The sequence below is a fragment of the Carcharhinus amblyrhynchos genome, chromosome 10, assembly GCF_965287045.1.
Source record: "Carcharhinus amblyrhynchos chromosome 10, sCarAmb.v2.hapA, whole genome shotgun sequence".
NCBI classification, from domain to species: Eukaryota; Metazoa; Chordata; class Chondrichthyes; order Carcharhiniformes; family Carcharhinidae; genus Carcharhinus; species Carcharhinus amblyrhynchos.
This window is the reverse complement of record NC_137333.1, coordinates 46,645,843-46,661,332: the sequence shown is the minus strand read 5'-3', so window position 1 is coordinate 46,661,332 and position 15,490 is coordinate 46,645,843. Positions and strand designations below refer to the sequence as shown.

General features: G+C 39.6%; 1 protein-coding gene across 1 annotated transcript; it reads right to left on the bottom strand.

Annotated features, from left to right (window-relative positions):
- Positions 1-3,718: 3,718 nt before the first annotated feature.
- On the bottom strand, positions 3,719-14,050 carry LOC145349366 (G-protein coupled receptor 83-like). Its single transcript, XM_080197882.1, has 4 exons — positions 13,658-14,050; positions 12,036-12,161; positions 9,881-10,014; positions 3,719-4,376 (listed from the first exon to the last, which is right to left on the bottom strand). Exons 1-4 carry the CDS (start codon positions 14,036-14,038, stop codon positions 3,752-3,754), a joined length of 1,266 nt encoding a protein of 421 aa, XP_080054008.1. The 5' UTR covers positions 14,039-14,050; the 3' UTR covers positions 3,719-3,751.
- Between the last annotated feature and the right edge of the window lie 1,440 nt (positions 14,051-15,490).

Sequence of the window (15,490 nt, the reverse complement as noted above, 5' to 3'; positions counted from 1 at the left end):
CCCCATGACACCACCCCCATTCCCCCCCACACCATCACTCACCTGTGTCTGGGTCCACGGTCATCCTAGGCCTCAGGTGAATGTAGGACTGGCAGCAGCCAGTAGTATTGCTAATCAATGAAGAGTTGCCAGCCTCTGATTGATCAGCATCCCTTGACTGTGGGACGCCTGTCCCTTGGGTCCCTGATCATGGGAAAGACCCATTTAAGTGCTTGCTTGATGTTTAATTCGGTGGGCTGTCCTGACAATAGGCAACGCAGAGCTTTCAGCCGCTCTCCAGCTAGCAGGCAAGAACCTGTTGCCTCTATTAAATACCGTCCAAGGAGATATTAAAGCAAATATGTTTTAAGAATATTCTTAAAGGTGAAGAGTTAAATGAAAAGGTTGAGAGGGTGGGAATTTCAGAGTTTACATCCTTCAGAGCTGCACACACATTAAATGATAGTGGAATAATTTACTTTATAAAATTATTCATTAATAGCATGTGGGTATCTCTGACAACACCAGTATTTATTACATACTCCTAATAGCCCTTGAGAAGGTGGCACGCTGTTGTATTTGAACCACTGCAGACTATGTGCTGTATTTGCAATGTGCTGATAGGTAGAAAGTTCCAGGAATTCGACCCAACAATGATGAAGAAATGGCAATATATTTCCAAGCCTGGATTGTATGTTTCCATACGCATAATGCCCTTGTCATTCTAAACAGTAGATGTGATGTGTTTGAGAAGTTCTGTTGAAGTGTATTTGGTAGATTGTACACACTGCAGGCAATGTGTTCTGGTAGATGGTACATACTTGCAGCCAAGATGCACTGGTTGATGGTGTGCCCTGGTAGATGGTACAAGCTGCAGTCAATGTGTTCTGGTAACTGGCACACACTTGCAGCCAATGTGCACTGGTAGATGATGTGCATTGATCGATGGTGTGCCCTGATAGATGGTATACACTGCAGCCAATATGCACTTGGTGGTAAAGGATGTGAATGTTTAAGATGCTGCATGGGGTGCAGTTCAAGTGGGTTGCTTTATCTTGACTGATGTCAAACTTTGAGTTTTACTGGAGCTGTTCATCCAGCAATTGGAGAGTATTCCATCACACTTCTGACTTGAGCAGAGTAAATGATGGAACGTCGGAAAGAAATTGGAGATGTGCAAGAGAATTAGAGAAATACAGATATTATGGACAGCTGGAAGGCTGGGGAAGGTTAAAGCAGTAGGGAGGGGCGAGGCCATGGAGGGATTTGAAAACAAGGAAGAGAATTTTAAAATTTAAATGTTCCTTAACTGGAAGCCAGTGTTGATGAATAAGCATAAGGATTTGCTGCAAGTTCAAACTCATATGGCATAGTCTTGTATTGACTTTAGGTGTATGGTGGCTGGAAGATTGGAAGCCAGCTGGGAGTGCATTGACATAGTCAAATCTAGAGATGACAAAGGCATTAATGAGGATTTTAGTAGCTGTTTCTACAGCCAAAGGTGTAGAGACCAAAAAAGGACCACTATTCAATATTACTTAAAAATAAATCAATATATAGTGATATTTATGTTCAATATTAACTTTAGCAGCTGGAAAATTAGAAACCTCTTAAACAGGAGACATTGTTTAATTTTTTTTATTATTTTGTAGTACTGAAAGAGGCATAGTGCAAAACAAGGAGAAAACCTAGACAATGAATTAATACATTAAAACTTGGGACAATGTTTTAAGCTATAGACAACAATTTTGAAGATTGTTCACATTGTCTAGGGGTACAGGCAATATCATATTAAGCAGCACATCTTCCAGACTGGCTGATAATTGGCCTTTGGACGTGTGCCCACTGTCATCAGCAGTGAATAAAAAACAACACCCCAGTAGTTAATTAATAGCTTTTACCCTTCTCCACTGCATGCGTGAGATCAGAACATATTTTTCAAAATGTGTAGGCAGAACAATAGACATTTAAAGTTTTATAAATTAATAAAATAGCTATGGAAAAAGATTCCACACAGAATTTTGCATTATACATTAATAATAAATTTTAAAACTGAGTAAGTCTCTTGGAGTTTGGTTTCAAGTACGAGACAAATATAATTGCTGAAGCTTCTGTGGGTGGATTCTACAAATTCGTAATTCCAGCATCAAACTTGGTGCACCAGAGTACAAATCAGGAATCCAAGCATGGAGGTGAATCAGCCTCATTGGATTTTCAAACCATTTAAATAAATCGATGGAAAATCCAGTGTGGCCGTTGACATCTGTGCCTGAATTCCTGATACATGCTCCTGACAGTTGAGAATTTACAATGAAAGCACAACTTTGTAACATCTATCCTATAATATTAAATGACCTATTCAAAACTTCAGTAAATTGTCTGCACAATCTCTTGCTTATCAGTAATAACAATTTAAATGCTTTACTATTACTACCTTTTACCCTTGCAAGGCTCTATTAGAAGCCAATATTAACTATGATCCCTTTTGGCTTCTTATTTTTAATCATTTATCATCCACATCTGTCAATTAATTGCTTAATTCTTCCTAATATTCATATACTGAATTTTTAAGATGCTGACTATTCCACAAGTTTTAACAACCTTACCATTCTTTACTAAATGAGCATGCTTCATGTGCGTCAGTAGCCTGTTCAGCCATTAAAGGCATCACAGCAATTTATGCCTTCACCTGGGATATACCATTTCCAATGAAAGTAACTGTCCTCACAGCAATGAAACCAATTAATTTTCATATTATTAATTATGAATGTTTGGAGTAATGTATTCAATTTGTCAAGTGTGTGGTGATCTTTGTAGAGTTTTAAAAATTCTGTACAATGGCACTGAGCTGAAACAGCTTTGTAGAACCAGAAGCAATGGCCCTGATTTTGTGGTCAATGGTATGCTGCATGGTTTTGGTGAACTCTTTTGCTGATGTTAATTTCACTCTGTCAGCTTCAGGGGAACTGGCGTTCAGTAGCAGTAATGTCACCAAGCAGGCTACACAGCCAATCACATTGAAGAATTTTCACTGACAGCAAACCAGGGAATAAGTAGGTTTCATCATTCACATTGTATAATTTTACAAAAAGCAACATAAAGAGGCATTTGCAAGGGACAAAGATAGAAACTAAATGTCATGAACTTTAAAAAATTGTAAAATTTTTACCATTGAATGGATAAACTTTATATTCTGCAAATATAAAAGTAGATTTCAGGGCTAGAGAAGCTATTCAACATAACAATGAGTGAGATTTACTGCACAACCCTCTGTGTGTTTCATAGCAGTGGGTGGTAGCCCACCTTTGGCCAGTTGTGGAGTCTTCTGGTACAGATGTTGTTAACATGGTTTCCCATTGAATGCATCACTCGGCGTCATGAAACCCACAGCAGGGGTGCACCGCTGGTGGGAATGGCTGGAAAGTTCTGGCCTATGAGTCATTGCGCTGTTAAAAACCTAGTTACATTTCATTCAATAAGGTGTAACTTTTTCAAGAGTTTTTACAGCGAGAACAAAAGTTTAAAAAGTGGAACTTCATGCCAATTTAGTGAATTCCAGCTGCCAAGACATCATGAGTGCATCCTGTGAAGGGGCAGAGAATCAGTAAAAGAAACAGCTGGACCTCCATGTTCAACTGCACACCAGAAATTGCCATCAGTTGCACAAAAGGATTATGTCAAATATTGACAGTTTTGCAGTTGTGATAACAGTAAAATCCAAAGCTTTACTATTTGCTGGTACATGATGTTAGAAAATGGCAGAACTTCAATTCTAGCTCACAGCAACAATTGGTTCAACTGATGAAATATCTGTCTTTCCTGACTGGATATTGCTGTTGGAGCGCAGACTTTGAGGATCTTGTCCCCTCTTGAATTTACCCTGTTCAGGCCAGGCCAGCCTGTAAGAAGGGGCCGTGGAGGGGAGGACATGTTCCTGCACTCCATGTTCTCTTCTGAATATATTTAAGAGAGATTTAAGTTCTAAACGAAAACTCTCATTCAACCAGCAGTAGATAAAGGGGTTATAGCAAGTACTGCTCATGGCAAACCAGTGGAAAGCAAAATAGAGAGCATTGTTGGTATGGATGATATGACTAGAAATAAGGACAACATAACAGTTTAGAGGAAACCAACAGACAGCAAATACTACCACAACTAGCATCAGCATTTTAATTGTCTTTTTCTTTTTCCGTCGGTGTGCAAAATACTGTTCTGTTGTCACATCCCCAATAGCATTGCGAAGCCACAACTTCTTGGCAACTGTGGTATATGTGACAGTGATGATTAAAAGGGGAAGTACATACAACATGATAAATGTGGCCAAGTCCAAATATTTCCAGAAGAGGTCTGCTGGCTCTGGGAAGTTTGGAACACACAAACTCCGAATCCTTTCTTTGCTGCAATATAAAATAAAAAAAATAATTTCATCAATGGGATCAATGGTTTATAATACCTAATATAAGTCAATATTACAGAACTTTTTGTGCTGTTTTGGATGTTCTGTTGCATGGTTCTTTCCATTTTTCATGCTAGCCAGAAATGAATGATTTTGTTATTAGCACTTAGTCTGATTTTGTGGACAAATTCTTGTGAGCAGAACTTATGGTGATGATAATTTTTACATTTAGTTCTAACAGTCTTTGGTGGACAAAGATCATTTAATTGACTGGATGAATTAATTTGACTGTAAGTATATATTCAAAAGAGAATAATTAACCATATTATCTAAATTACTAATGTTTCATGTTGTGTATGTTTAGTAATAATATTAAAAAGGACAGTTGTCATTGGATATTGTACATAAATTTTCTTGAAGACTTTAAAGTTAACCATTCATTGAATTAAATAAAAATGGAGAGGACTAGCATTTCATGTAACCATCTGGCAATTCTTCAAACCTTTATAACCAATGAAGTGTCATTGGGGAAACACAGCAATCAATTTGTGGCCAGCAGGATTTCACCAGTAACAGCACATGAACAGAAAATCCAAATTTATATTCTGCTGGTTGATGTGTAAGTATTGCTAGGACACTGGGTGAACTATTCCACTAGTACTGTGGGATATTTTATGATTATCAGAGAAAGGCCTTGGTTTAATGTCTTATTTAAAATGAGAACAATGAAAGTGCCAACTTTAATGCACTTAAATCTTTGATTCATAGGAACCTAATAATTGCTAGATGAAGGACAGCAATGTTATCAAGTTTTCCTTCTCTAGTCTAGACAGTGGCAAGATACAACAATAATGGCATTGTTGATTAATCATGACAATTCATCCCCAATACCAAAGCTAGGCTTGGGAACCTTTGCCACTTGAATGGGGAAGAGGGTGCTCGAGTTAGTGATCCATTTGGAGCCATCTAATCAACTGCCTAAGGCAGAGAAGCTGTCCATTCGGACATTGCAGGAGGCATGAGAACCTCTCCTGGAAGGGCTGGCATTATATTTGAAAGGTTTCTAATAGTTCATCTATTCGACCTGCTCACAAAGACATCCCTTGATCCTAGCAGCAGTGCTTGAGTGGATAAATGACCTTAGGCAATCTGCCAAGATGATGCCAAAATAGCCTTACATGCTATTTTTTCAAAAGCGCTTTCATGGGATGCGAATGTCATTGACATTTATTGGCCATTTCTAATTGCTGTTAAACTGAGTAGCTTGGTAGGCCATTTCAGACCCACAAAGGGGCATCAGTGAACTAGGTGGGTTCTTACAACAAGTGATGATAGTTTCATGGTCACCGTTACTGAGACTAGCTTTATATTCCAGATTTATTAATTCAATTTCCATTCCACCAGCTACCATGACAGATGACCACCAAGCTAGTTGAAAACCATAGGACACCAAAGTCAATAGCTTTCTCCACATCAACTGATTGCACATGTGGAGGATCACATAGGAACATGTAAAAGAGATTTAAGGAGGCTGCACTGGGAATAGAGGGGTTTATTTTTTGTTGATGAACACTAACTTACAAACTTTTCTTTCCCAATAAATGTAGAATATTGCAAGGCAAGAGGAAGCCTTCCATTTGTGGGCTGTTGAGCCTTTAAAAGTACTCTAGCTCCCTCGAGAGCTGGTATGTGAAGGACTAATCTGCATAAAGTCAATGCATTCCCCATGCTGCTATCTAATGTCCTAATGGACACAGAAAAGTGTTAAGGCTGTCGAGAAAACAAAAACAGGGCTCCAGAACTGTAGCTTTATTGGATTGCATGGACCTATCAGTAAGTATCATGTGAAAATGTTTGTATTATTGAATCGCAAGCCTCCCTTTATTCTCATTGTGCCCTGCGTGTAGTCTTAGGGGTCCTCCATCATTCAACACCCACATACTATCTTCCTCCCTATACTCACTCTTAGAAGAGGCATCAAACTCCAGGATATCCTTACTATCCCTTCTGTAGTGCCAGGTTTCACAGAGCACTGTACATCACTATGACACAAGAGACCCTTGCTGGACCATACTGAAAGACTCCACTAGATTGATCCAGGCATCTGAACCGTATCTTCAGAAGGCCAAAGTTCTGCTTAATGGTCATTTGAGCTGTCCCAAAGTTGTACCTCTTTTCCGCATCAGTGCTTGTGTGTCTACAGGCATCAGTAACCAATTGCTTCAGTGGGTAGCCCTTATCACTCAGTATCACTTTGGGTTATGAAAAGACCTGGTGCCTGGAACTGCTTGTGTCACTGCTTCCCGAGAACTATGCATACACTTGCAGGAAGTGTTTGCAGTGATTGAATATCAGTTGTACACTGTCTGGGTAGAAGTCCTTCCTGTTGTTGAAGTCTGTTGTCTGGTCAAAGGAACCTTGATGATCATGTGAATGCAGTCAATGAAACCCTGCAAGAAGAGGAATCCAGGTATGGCTCCAGACCCAATGGTCTCTCAGCTTGAATTTCCTGGGTCAGTATGAAAGCCTAGGTATTGGCTGGCCCTCTTGAAAATGACAATGATAACCATCTTGCTGCAAACTGAGAAATCAGAGACATTTCCCAGATGATCTCTAGAATGATCCAGAACCATAGAAATTTGGTGCCATGGACATCTTCAGTGTCTCAGGTATCGAGTGGCTACACTTTCCTTAGGGCTCAGCTCTCTCCATCATGGCCTCCCCTGAGGGATACTATCTTTGGGCACACTGCCATTCAGTTATTTGCAGGAAGCTGAGCCTCTGATAATAGACCCTCTCTAGTGGGTAAAACTGACCCTCTCTAGTGGTTAAAATTTTCTGAATATACCAATGATAAGGAAACACTGTAGAAAAGGGGATAATTAGCCATGGATACCGAAGGAAATAAAGAAAGGTATCAAACTGAAAGAAAATGCAAACAAAGTGGCAAAGATTAGTGGGAAACTAGAGGATTGGGAAATCCCTAAAGGTCAACAGAAAGCCAGAAAAAAGCTACAAAGAAAAGTAAGATAGATTATGAGAGTAAACTGGGTCAGAATATAAAAAGATAGCAAAAGATTCTACAAATACACAACAAGAAAAAGAGTGTCGTGGAAAACATTGGTATTTAAAGGATGAGAAGAGGAATTGCGTAACAGGAAATGAGAAATTCCTGGTTCAGGTATTGAACAGGTATTTTGTATCAGTCTTCACAGTGGAAGACACAAATAACATGCCAAAAATTGATGACAAGAAGGCAATGGCAGGTGAGGAATTAGAAACAATCATTATCACTAACGAAGCAGTGTTGGGCAAGCTAATGGGGCTAAAGGTAGACAAATCTCCTAGCCCTGATGAACTGCATCCCAGAGTACAAAAAGAGATGGCAAGGGAAATAGCAAATGCACTTGTGCTAATTTACCTGCTGGACTCTGGGGCAGTTCCAGCAGATTGAAAAACAGCAAATGTAACGCCACTGTTTAAAAAAGGCTGTAGACAAAAGGCAAGTAACTAACAACTGGTTAGCTTAACTTCTGTAGCAGGGAAAATGCTTGAATCTATCATCAAGAAAAAAATAACAGGGCATCTGGATAGAAATTGTTCCATTGGGAAGACACATTCATGAAAGGTAGATCATACTTAACTAATTATATAGTTAAATATAATTATATAGTTATATAGTTTAACTAGAAAGCAAAGATTTGGGATACATGGGTGTTTTCTGGTTGGCTATCAGTGACTAGTGGTGTGCTTCAGGGGTCAGTCTTGGGACTGCAATTGCTTACAATTTACATAGATGATTTGGAGTTGAGGACCAAGTGTAGTGTAACAAAGTTTGCAGATGACACTAAGGTGATTAGTAGAGCAACATGTGCAGGGACACTGAAAGTCTGCAAAGAGATGTAGGTAGTTTAAGTGAATGGCAAGGGTGTAGCAGATGGAATACAATGTTGGTAAAAGTGAGGTCATTCATTTGGTAGGAATAACAGCAAAATGGACAACTAATTAAATGGTAAAAAATTGCAGCATGCTGCTGTGCAGGGGATCTGGGTGTCCTTGTGAATAAATCACAAAAAGTTGGTTTGCATGTGCAGCAGGTAATTAAGAAGGCAAATGGAATTTCATCTTTCATTGCTAGAGAGATGGAGTTTAAAAACAGGGAGGTTATTTTGCAGCTATATAAAGTGCTGGTGAGGCCACACCTGGAGTACTGTGTACAATTTTGGTCTTCTTATTAGAGAAACAATATACTGGCACTGTAAGGGGTGCAGAGGAAATTCAGAAGGTTGATTTTGGAATTGAGAGGGTTAGCTTATGAGGAAAGACTAAGTAGACTGGGACTATACTCACTGAAATTTAGAAGAATGAGGGGAGATTTTGTAGAAACATATAAGATTATGAAGGAAATAGATAAGATAGAAGCAGAGAGGTTGTTTCCACTGGTGGGTGAAACTAGAACTAGGGGACATAGCTTCAAAATAAAGGGGAGCAGATTTAGGATTGAGTTGTGGAGGAACTTTTTCACCCGAAGTGTTGTGAATCTGTGGAATTCCCTGCCCAATGAAGCAGTTGAGGCTACCTCATTGAATGTTTTTAAGGCAAAGGTATATAGATTTTTGAACAGTGAAAGAATTAAGGGTTATGGTGAGTAGATGGGTAAGTGGAGTTGAGTCCACGAAAAGATCAGCCATGATCTTATTGAATGGCTGAGCAGACTCGAGAGGCCAAATGGCCCACTCCTGCTCCTAGCTCTTACGTTTTTATGACTGGTTGCGTGCTCCGCTGCGCCCTCTACCTCTATATCTCTGGAGCCTCATGCATGACCCCCTAGTTGCTGCTGCCCCATTGCCTGTAGATGTTGTACTCTTTAGCTCTCTGAATTTCCTCCACACCAGTGATCTTGACAACTGAGTTAAAGAGGCCCATGACAGATAATTGCACTCAGTTTTTTTGGTCTCTTACATTCCTCCCATTTTATTGCCTCCTTTTGCCTGGCAAGAATCTGAAACTCTCTTGTTCCTATGCACATGTTGTAAAATTTGAAATCTCTGATAAAATAGTAATTAATTGCCTATTAAATAGGCTGAATTAACCTGCCATCACATTTCAGCACAAGGTCCTCTAACCATTCTGGCTGTCCTTTTGAATATCCAACTTAAAGACATCAGGCTTCCTTCATGACAGCCCATTGCGAGACTTGGAATCCTTCCAACTTGCAGCCCATCTCCAGAGGCCTGGTAAAATTCAGTCCCACAAACCTAAAGTCAACTGTTCCTCCCCAGCATGCTATACTTGTCATCACTTATATATTCTAATAGAAGTGTGAAAGCTGCTATTGAGGCAAGGGTGATATCAAACAGAACAACCTATTCAAATTACACATTTATAGAAGGTAAAGCTTAAGACCATAAGAAATAGGAACAGGAGTAGGCCATTCAGCCCCTCAAGCCTGTTCCATCATTCAATGAGGAACTCTATCAACATAATCAATCTCTGAACATTTACCTGTATTCAAATTTGAAGAGTTTCTGATAGATAGCATGTGGGAGAGAGAAACAAGTGGCCATAATCCAGATGATGATGATGTAAAGCACACCCTTGGACGGTGGCACACGTGGCTTCAAAGGGTGCATGATAACCTACACAAGACAGAATCATTCATTTCTAGTATAAATATAAGATTTGTGCAATATATGATCACTTCCAAAAAAAACTCTTACAACCTGTTTTTAATCTCACATTGACAGCAAATGATGATTTACAAACGTTTAACATTTTTGCCTGTATTTTCTCTTTCCTGTATTTTTCTGGAGATTCCTGCACTGTTTAAATTAGTACCTCCACTGGAGTAGTGTAAGTGGGTTTTCCGGATGGATATTGTAAGCATTGGTGCATGTTGGAGTACCTACCATTTCCTTTTCAAAGTGAAATTATTTATAGGTTAAAGCCTGACTCGGAGACAGAGAGAGAAAAAAACACCCTGGAACTTCCAATGGATTTGTCATCATCTGGACTTTCTGATGTACTGAGTGGATTTAAATATCGAGTGTTATTGTGACTACGCGTGCGCAGGGCTCTGCAGAGGTCTACTTGAAGCTGTTGTGTCTGATATTACAGCGGTCTGAAATCATTCCTTGCTGTATCGCTATGTTTGCAGTCTTAAAACAAAACAAATCAAACATCTGCTGACTTCAATCAAAAGAACCCGCCACAAAAAGTCGCCTCTTACCGCTGAACTACTGTCAAATGATTTGTTGTGATATAGTATGTCTTTATTTAACATTAAATGGGTTAGGATCCAAAGTAATGTCCAAATTATATCGAGGGAAAAGAACAGAACGACCAAAAACAAAAGGGGAGCATGCGGAGAAATTGAATTCAGGACCGGATGAATGAATGGACAATTTAATACGATGAGCCTTACGGTAAATAATGTTGTCAATGAGTGTCGGTTTGTGTTGTAGAACAGATTACAGTTAATAACTACAACTGATCCAACTGAATCCAGAAATATCCCGAGCGTCTGCTTCTATTTAAAAAGAGAGACATTAATCAGTGCTAAATATTCAGCACCGAGGAGATGAACAGCGCCGGAAATGGATTGGTGGGCACTGGGTGCTGTTTGAGGTCTCGGTGCTGCAAGTATAAAATGTTGCAGATACTGACTGCTTCCCTTTGCCTTTAGCTTGACAATTAAGTGTAGACTGTTCAATGAATAGTTCACACACCGCACTTTGGTTCGTAAATATTAAAGAGGGGATTGAGCTGCAGTGGGAATAAGTGATTGTTGTACAGCTGCCGGGGGTTTAAATCACGATATAACCCTTTCCCAACAGTGTTGCACTATGCCTAAGAAATTCTACACAATTATCTGTTTTCTTTTAGGAGACTCCTTGGAATGTTAAAATGGAATCAAAATCTCTGGTTAGAGTTGTAGCGAGGCTACTCATCTCAGGTTATTATGATAAAGTGCGCCGGAGTTATACTGCAAGTGATGTCAACCGTAGGCGATGTGGAATGCCATTCCCAAAGGGAGTGGGCATCTTTTTGCTTTGTTTGGACCTGATTCCGGGTTTATGCAAATACCTTAAATTGGACATAAGTTTGCAATGACAGAAAGATTGTTCTACTATAATATCTACAGTTCTTGGGAATCGGCTGGAAGTATGGATTTTACAGGTTTATCCAATTGCGGGTTTACGTCATGCCATGGTCAATGCAAAACCAACTTCCCCGATTGCCGGAGTCAACTATTCCCAGTATATGTACAGATTCACTGTAAACTATCCAAAAAAAATGTTTGTTTTGCAACTTGATCAAGCTTTGTTACACTTTAATGACCTCAACAAACACGTAAATATTTCTCCCTTGGGTCGGGGCGGGTGGAGGTATGACTGACTTAAGGAATATTATTATAGGACAGCATTAATTCTATACCAAAAGATAATGTGTGAAAAGTCTTACTCGAGTTAACATTTGGCCCTTTTTGGTGTTTGTTAAGGAAAATAGGCTTTAAGATAGGCAAAATAGCCGTAAAAACTACACTATTTCTCAAAGATCAATTGACTTTACGCTTTTATTGGTGGCTAGGAACAACAAAACGCTTCCAAAGGAATTATAATTCATTGTAATTTGTCCTCGTGCACATTTGATGAGTTACCTGATGCCTGTCTAGGGCGATGGCTGTCAAGGTGAGAGTCGAGACGTGCAAGGAACAATACTGAGCAAAGCGGCTGATGTGACACATGACCTGCCCGAAAACCCAAGTGCTGTTAACAAAGCGAACCTGTCAATCAAAAATATAAGATTATTCATACAGTGATTGATGTATAATAGACAAATACATCCACCCAGCAATCCTGTTCATGTCTGTTCATTGTAATTGTGTTAAAACGTGCTAAGCTTGTGGGAGTAATGAAATATATAACCAGGAATAAAATATACAACTCCAACTGCGAGAGTTAAAAATCCTTTTTGTCTAAATTACTGTTAGTAAAAAATACGATTTACTAAGAAGCTATTTCATTATCACCCCATATTTGCATTAATTATGGTTTAATTGTACTCTTTATTTTGTCAATACAGTTGAAAAGTTGTAACAATGACAGTTGTACGATCGTTTAAAAAATATGCTGCCATGTCTCTGCAAAACTAACTTAGTCCAGTTTAGAAGTTACTTTGGGACAACGTTGTACTTTAGACTGAGTGCCACTTACTATTTGTCGCCCTATCCTATTTACACGTTATTTGTTTACGTGTCAACTTATCATACATTAAGTCGAAAACGTTTAAAAGCGGAAGAATAACCGTGTCAGCGCGTGCTTATACTGTACAAATGTTTTAAATAACATGTTCAAAAAGCAAAGATAAAGCTTTATGCAGGTCGTCCAGCCTCTAGTGATTGAGTGTTACACAAAACAATGACCCCAAAGGTTCCAATTAAACTTTTCAATGCTTTAAATGAGATTCGAATGCAACAAAGATTCGGATTGAGGTGGACAAAAACATTGTGATTAGCAATATGTGCATGTATATACCATCATAGACATTGTAAGAAGCATACATGGACATTTTAGGATCTTGCCAATACCTGGTTGTTATCAGAGGTATTTATATGTGGCTTCGACCCCATTCACCTTTGTGTTGAAGTAAACTGGTGAAGAACACACAACCGTACAGACTGGTATCTCCTAAATCTTAGTATAAGAAAATCCATGGCATATCGACATTTTGCACGTTAATTGACCTTAATTACCATTTTGACCGAGCTTTTGCTCACCTGTCCTAATAGCACTTGGCTGGAGACATTACACACCTCTTTAACTTGTGCTTGGCCCTCTCTCCACTCACACTGTACCTTTAAGACTTGATTATCTGTAAAGACTCGCATTCCAACCATTATCTTGTAAATTGAGTTTGTGTCTATATATGCTCTGTTTGCGAACGCAAGCCCTCACTCACCTGATGAAGGAACGAGACTCCGAAAGCTAGTGCTGTCAAATAAACCTGTTGGATTTTAACCTGGTGTTGTGAAACTTCTTACTGTGCTTACCCCGATCCAACGCTGGCATCGCAACATCCTCATAGTACCACTTGACAGAGCTGAGTATCTTTTTTTTGTCTGATAACACTCTATGTTGATGTTTTACTATGTTAAAGGCGCTATATAAATGCACGCCATTGTTTTCATTCCCAATTTGGTAGAACGTTTTCAGTATACATGAAGAATAGAAGGAATAAAGTTCTTAAAAAGTATGCCACCCCTAATAAATAAAGTCTTACCAGAGTAAAGGGTGTGTTAAGAAGAGTGATCATGATGTCCGCTACGGCCAGATTAACAATGAAGAGGCTGGTGGCAGAATGCATCCGTTTATTCTTTATTACGACCTGGCAGACCAGGATATTTCCAAACAGAGAAATCACTATAATAACCGAGTAGGCCACAATAAGCAAAGCTTTGACGGTTGCATTTTGGGATTCCGCCTCGTATTTTGCCGAGTCTACAAAGCTCTCCCAATCGTCCAGAGTAAAGTTACCCCAGGAAAAGAAAGTCGACCTGTTAGTTAGATTGGGTAACTCGGGAAGGCTGACGTTAAATAAGTTATATGATCTTTGGAAAGCCTTGGCTAAATAGGGAAGAGAGGGCCACATATAACGGGTCATTATTCAAAAATGTCCTTGTATCTCAAACAAGTTAGGATGTTAGCAAAATCCCGGTCTTGGATGCTTTCGGGAAAGTTGCTATGATGCAGGCATCTGTGCTACAAGAGGAACCCAAGGATTCAAATCAGTTGTTTCAGCGGCGCGGAACTTGCTGAAGATTTGCTCGATCTTTGGCTGTTGTTTTCGTCGCTCAGGATTCTGGCGGTTGGAGATCTTGCTGCTATCGGTGACTGTTGAGGGAGTTTGTTTTATATGAAGCAAGCTGAAACCCACGCACATGGTGACACGTACTTGCAGCCAATTGATGCTGCGATTTCTTGAAGCCAGTGACGTCTTTTCATCGTCAAGGAAGCTCCTATTTTTCTTTAGGAGCTGCATAAAACACTTTGTGCTTTCTTTTCTGTTCAGTATAGTGGTAACAATCATTCAAATGGGCGTGACACTCTTCCTCTTTCCCCCGTTATCCTATTTCATCCCTTCTTTAATTTTCATTTTCAATCACGAACCCCAAAAAATACAATTATTGCAAAAATGGAACAAGCAAGCAGTTTTCTCAGTCCTTCACTGGAAACAGGAGCAGTAACTTTATAAACGGCGGGACACTTTTATCAGGAATGTTTTGTTGTCTATCCCACAGTCATTCATCAATGACATTGGTCTCAGGTTGAATTCTCTGTTTTCAGTCGCTGTCGACCTACCCTGGATTTGGAGAAACTAATTATAAAATTCTGCTTTCCACACACAAGGGCTTCTTTTCGTTCACAAATGTATTTCGGTCTGCGTGGGTGTGAATGCAAGAGGGAATCCAGCTCCGACGCAAGACTTCCTTATACATTTTAAGATGCAGCAGAGTATTTTTAAAACCAATAGATGCAGCCAAACATTAGTAAATCTATCATTTGCTTTGGCTCCAAGTTTAGTGGGATGGACGGGGCATTAAGATTTTGAGGATTAGCTGTTAAAATTCTGAACACGGATTTTCTAGAATATTAGACCTCGTGTTGTTGCCCACCTTCCTCAAGATGACTCTGGTGTGATGATTGCAGCCCTGTACTATTTTGGCTTCTATCACTGCTGCAACACTTCATGAAAAGGCACGTCATTATTCTCACTCAACGCCCATTATCATCAGCCCTAAATCCAGCTTGTTTAGCTCTAAGTGTCGTTTTCACCTCCTCAAGGGCACCTAGGGGTGAGCAATAAACATGCACCATGCCAGCAATCTCTGTAATCATTCCAAAACTAAATCAAAAACAACTTTGGAACTACTGGGCGTCACAGTGGTTCACACTACTGCCTCACAGTGCCAGGGTCGTGGGTTTGATTCTGGTTTTGGGTGATTGTGTGGAGTTTACACATTCGCCTGGTGTTTGCTTCATTTCCTCCGGGTGCTCTGGTTTCCTCCCACAGTCCAAAGATGTGCAGGTTAGTTGGATTAGGGATGATAAATTA

Bases quoted from the DNA above. Each gene is read 5' to 3' on its own strand.
- LOC145349366 (XM_080197882.1), bottom strand. From the start codon at position 14,038: ATGACCCGTTATATGTGGCCCTCTCTTCCCTATTTAGCCAAGGCTTTC. The intron at 10,015-12,035 runs GTAACTCATCAA...TGTCTTGTGTAG, and splicing joins TCGCCCTAGACAGGCATCAG to GTTATCATGCACCCTTTGAA. The intron at 4,377-9,880 runs GTAAATGTTCAG...TTTATATTGCAG, and splicing joins CTCTTCAAATTTGAATACAG to CAAAGAAAGGATTCGGAGTT.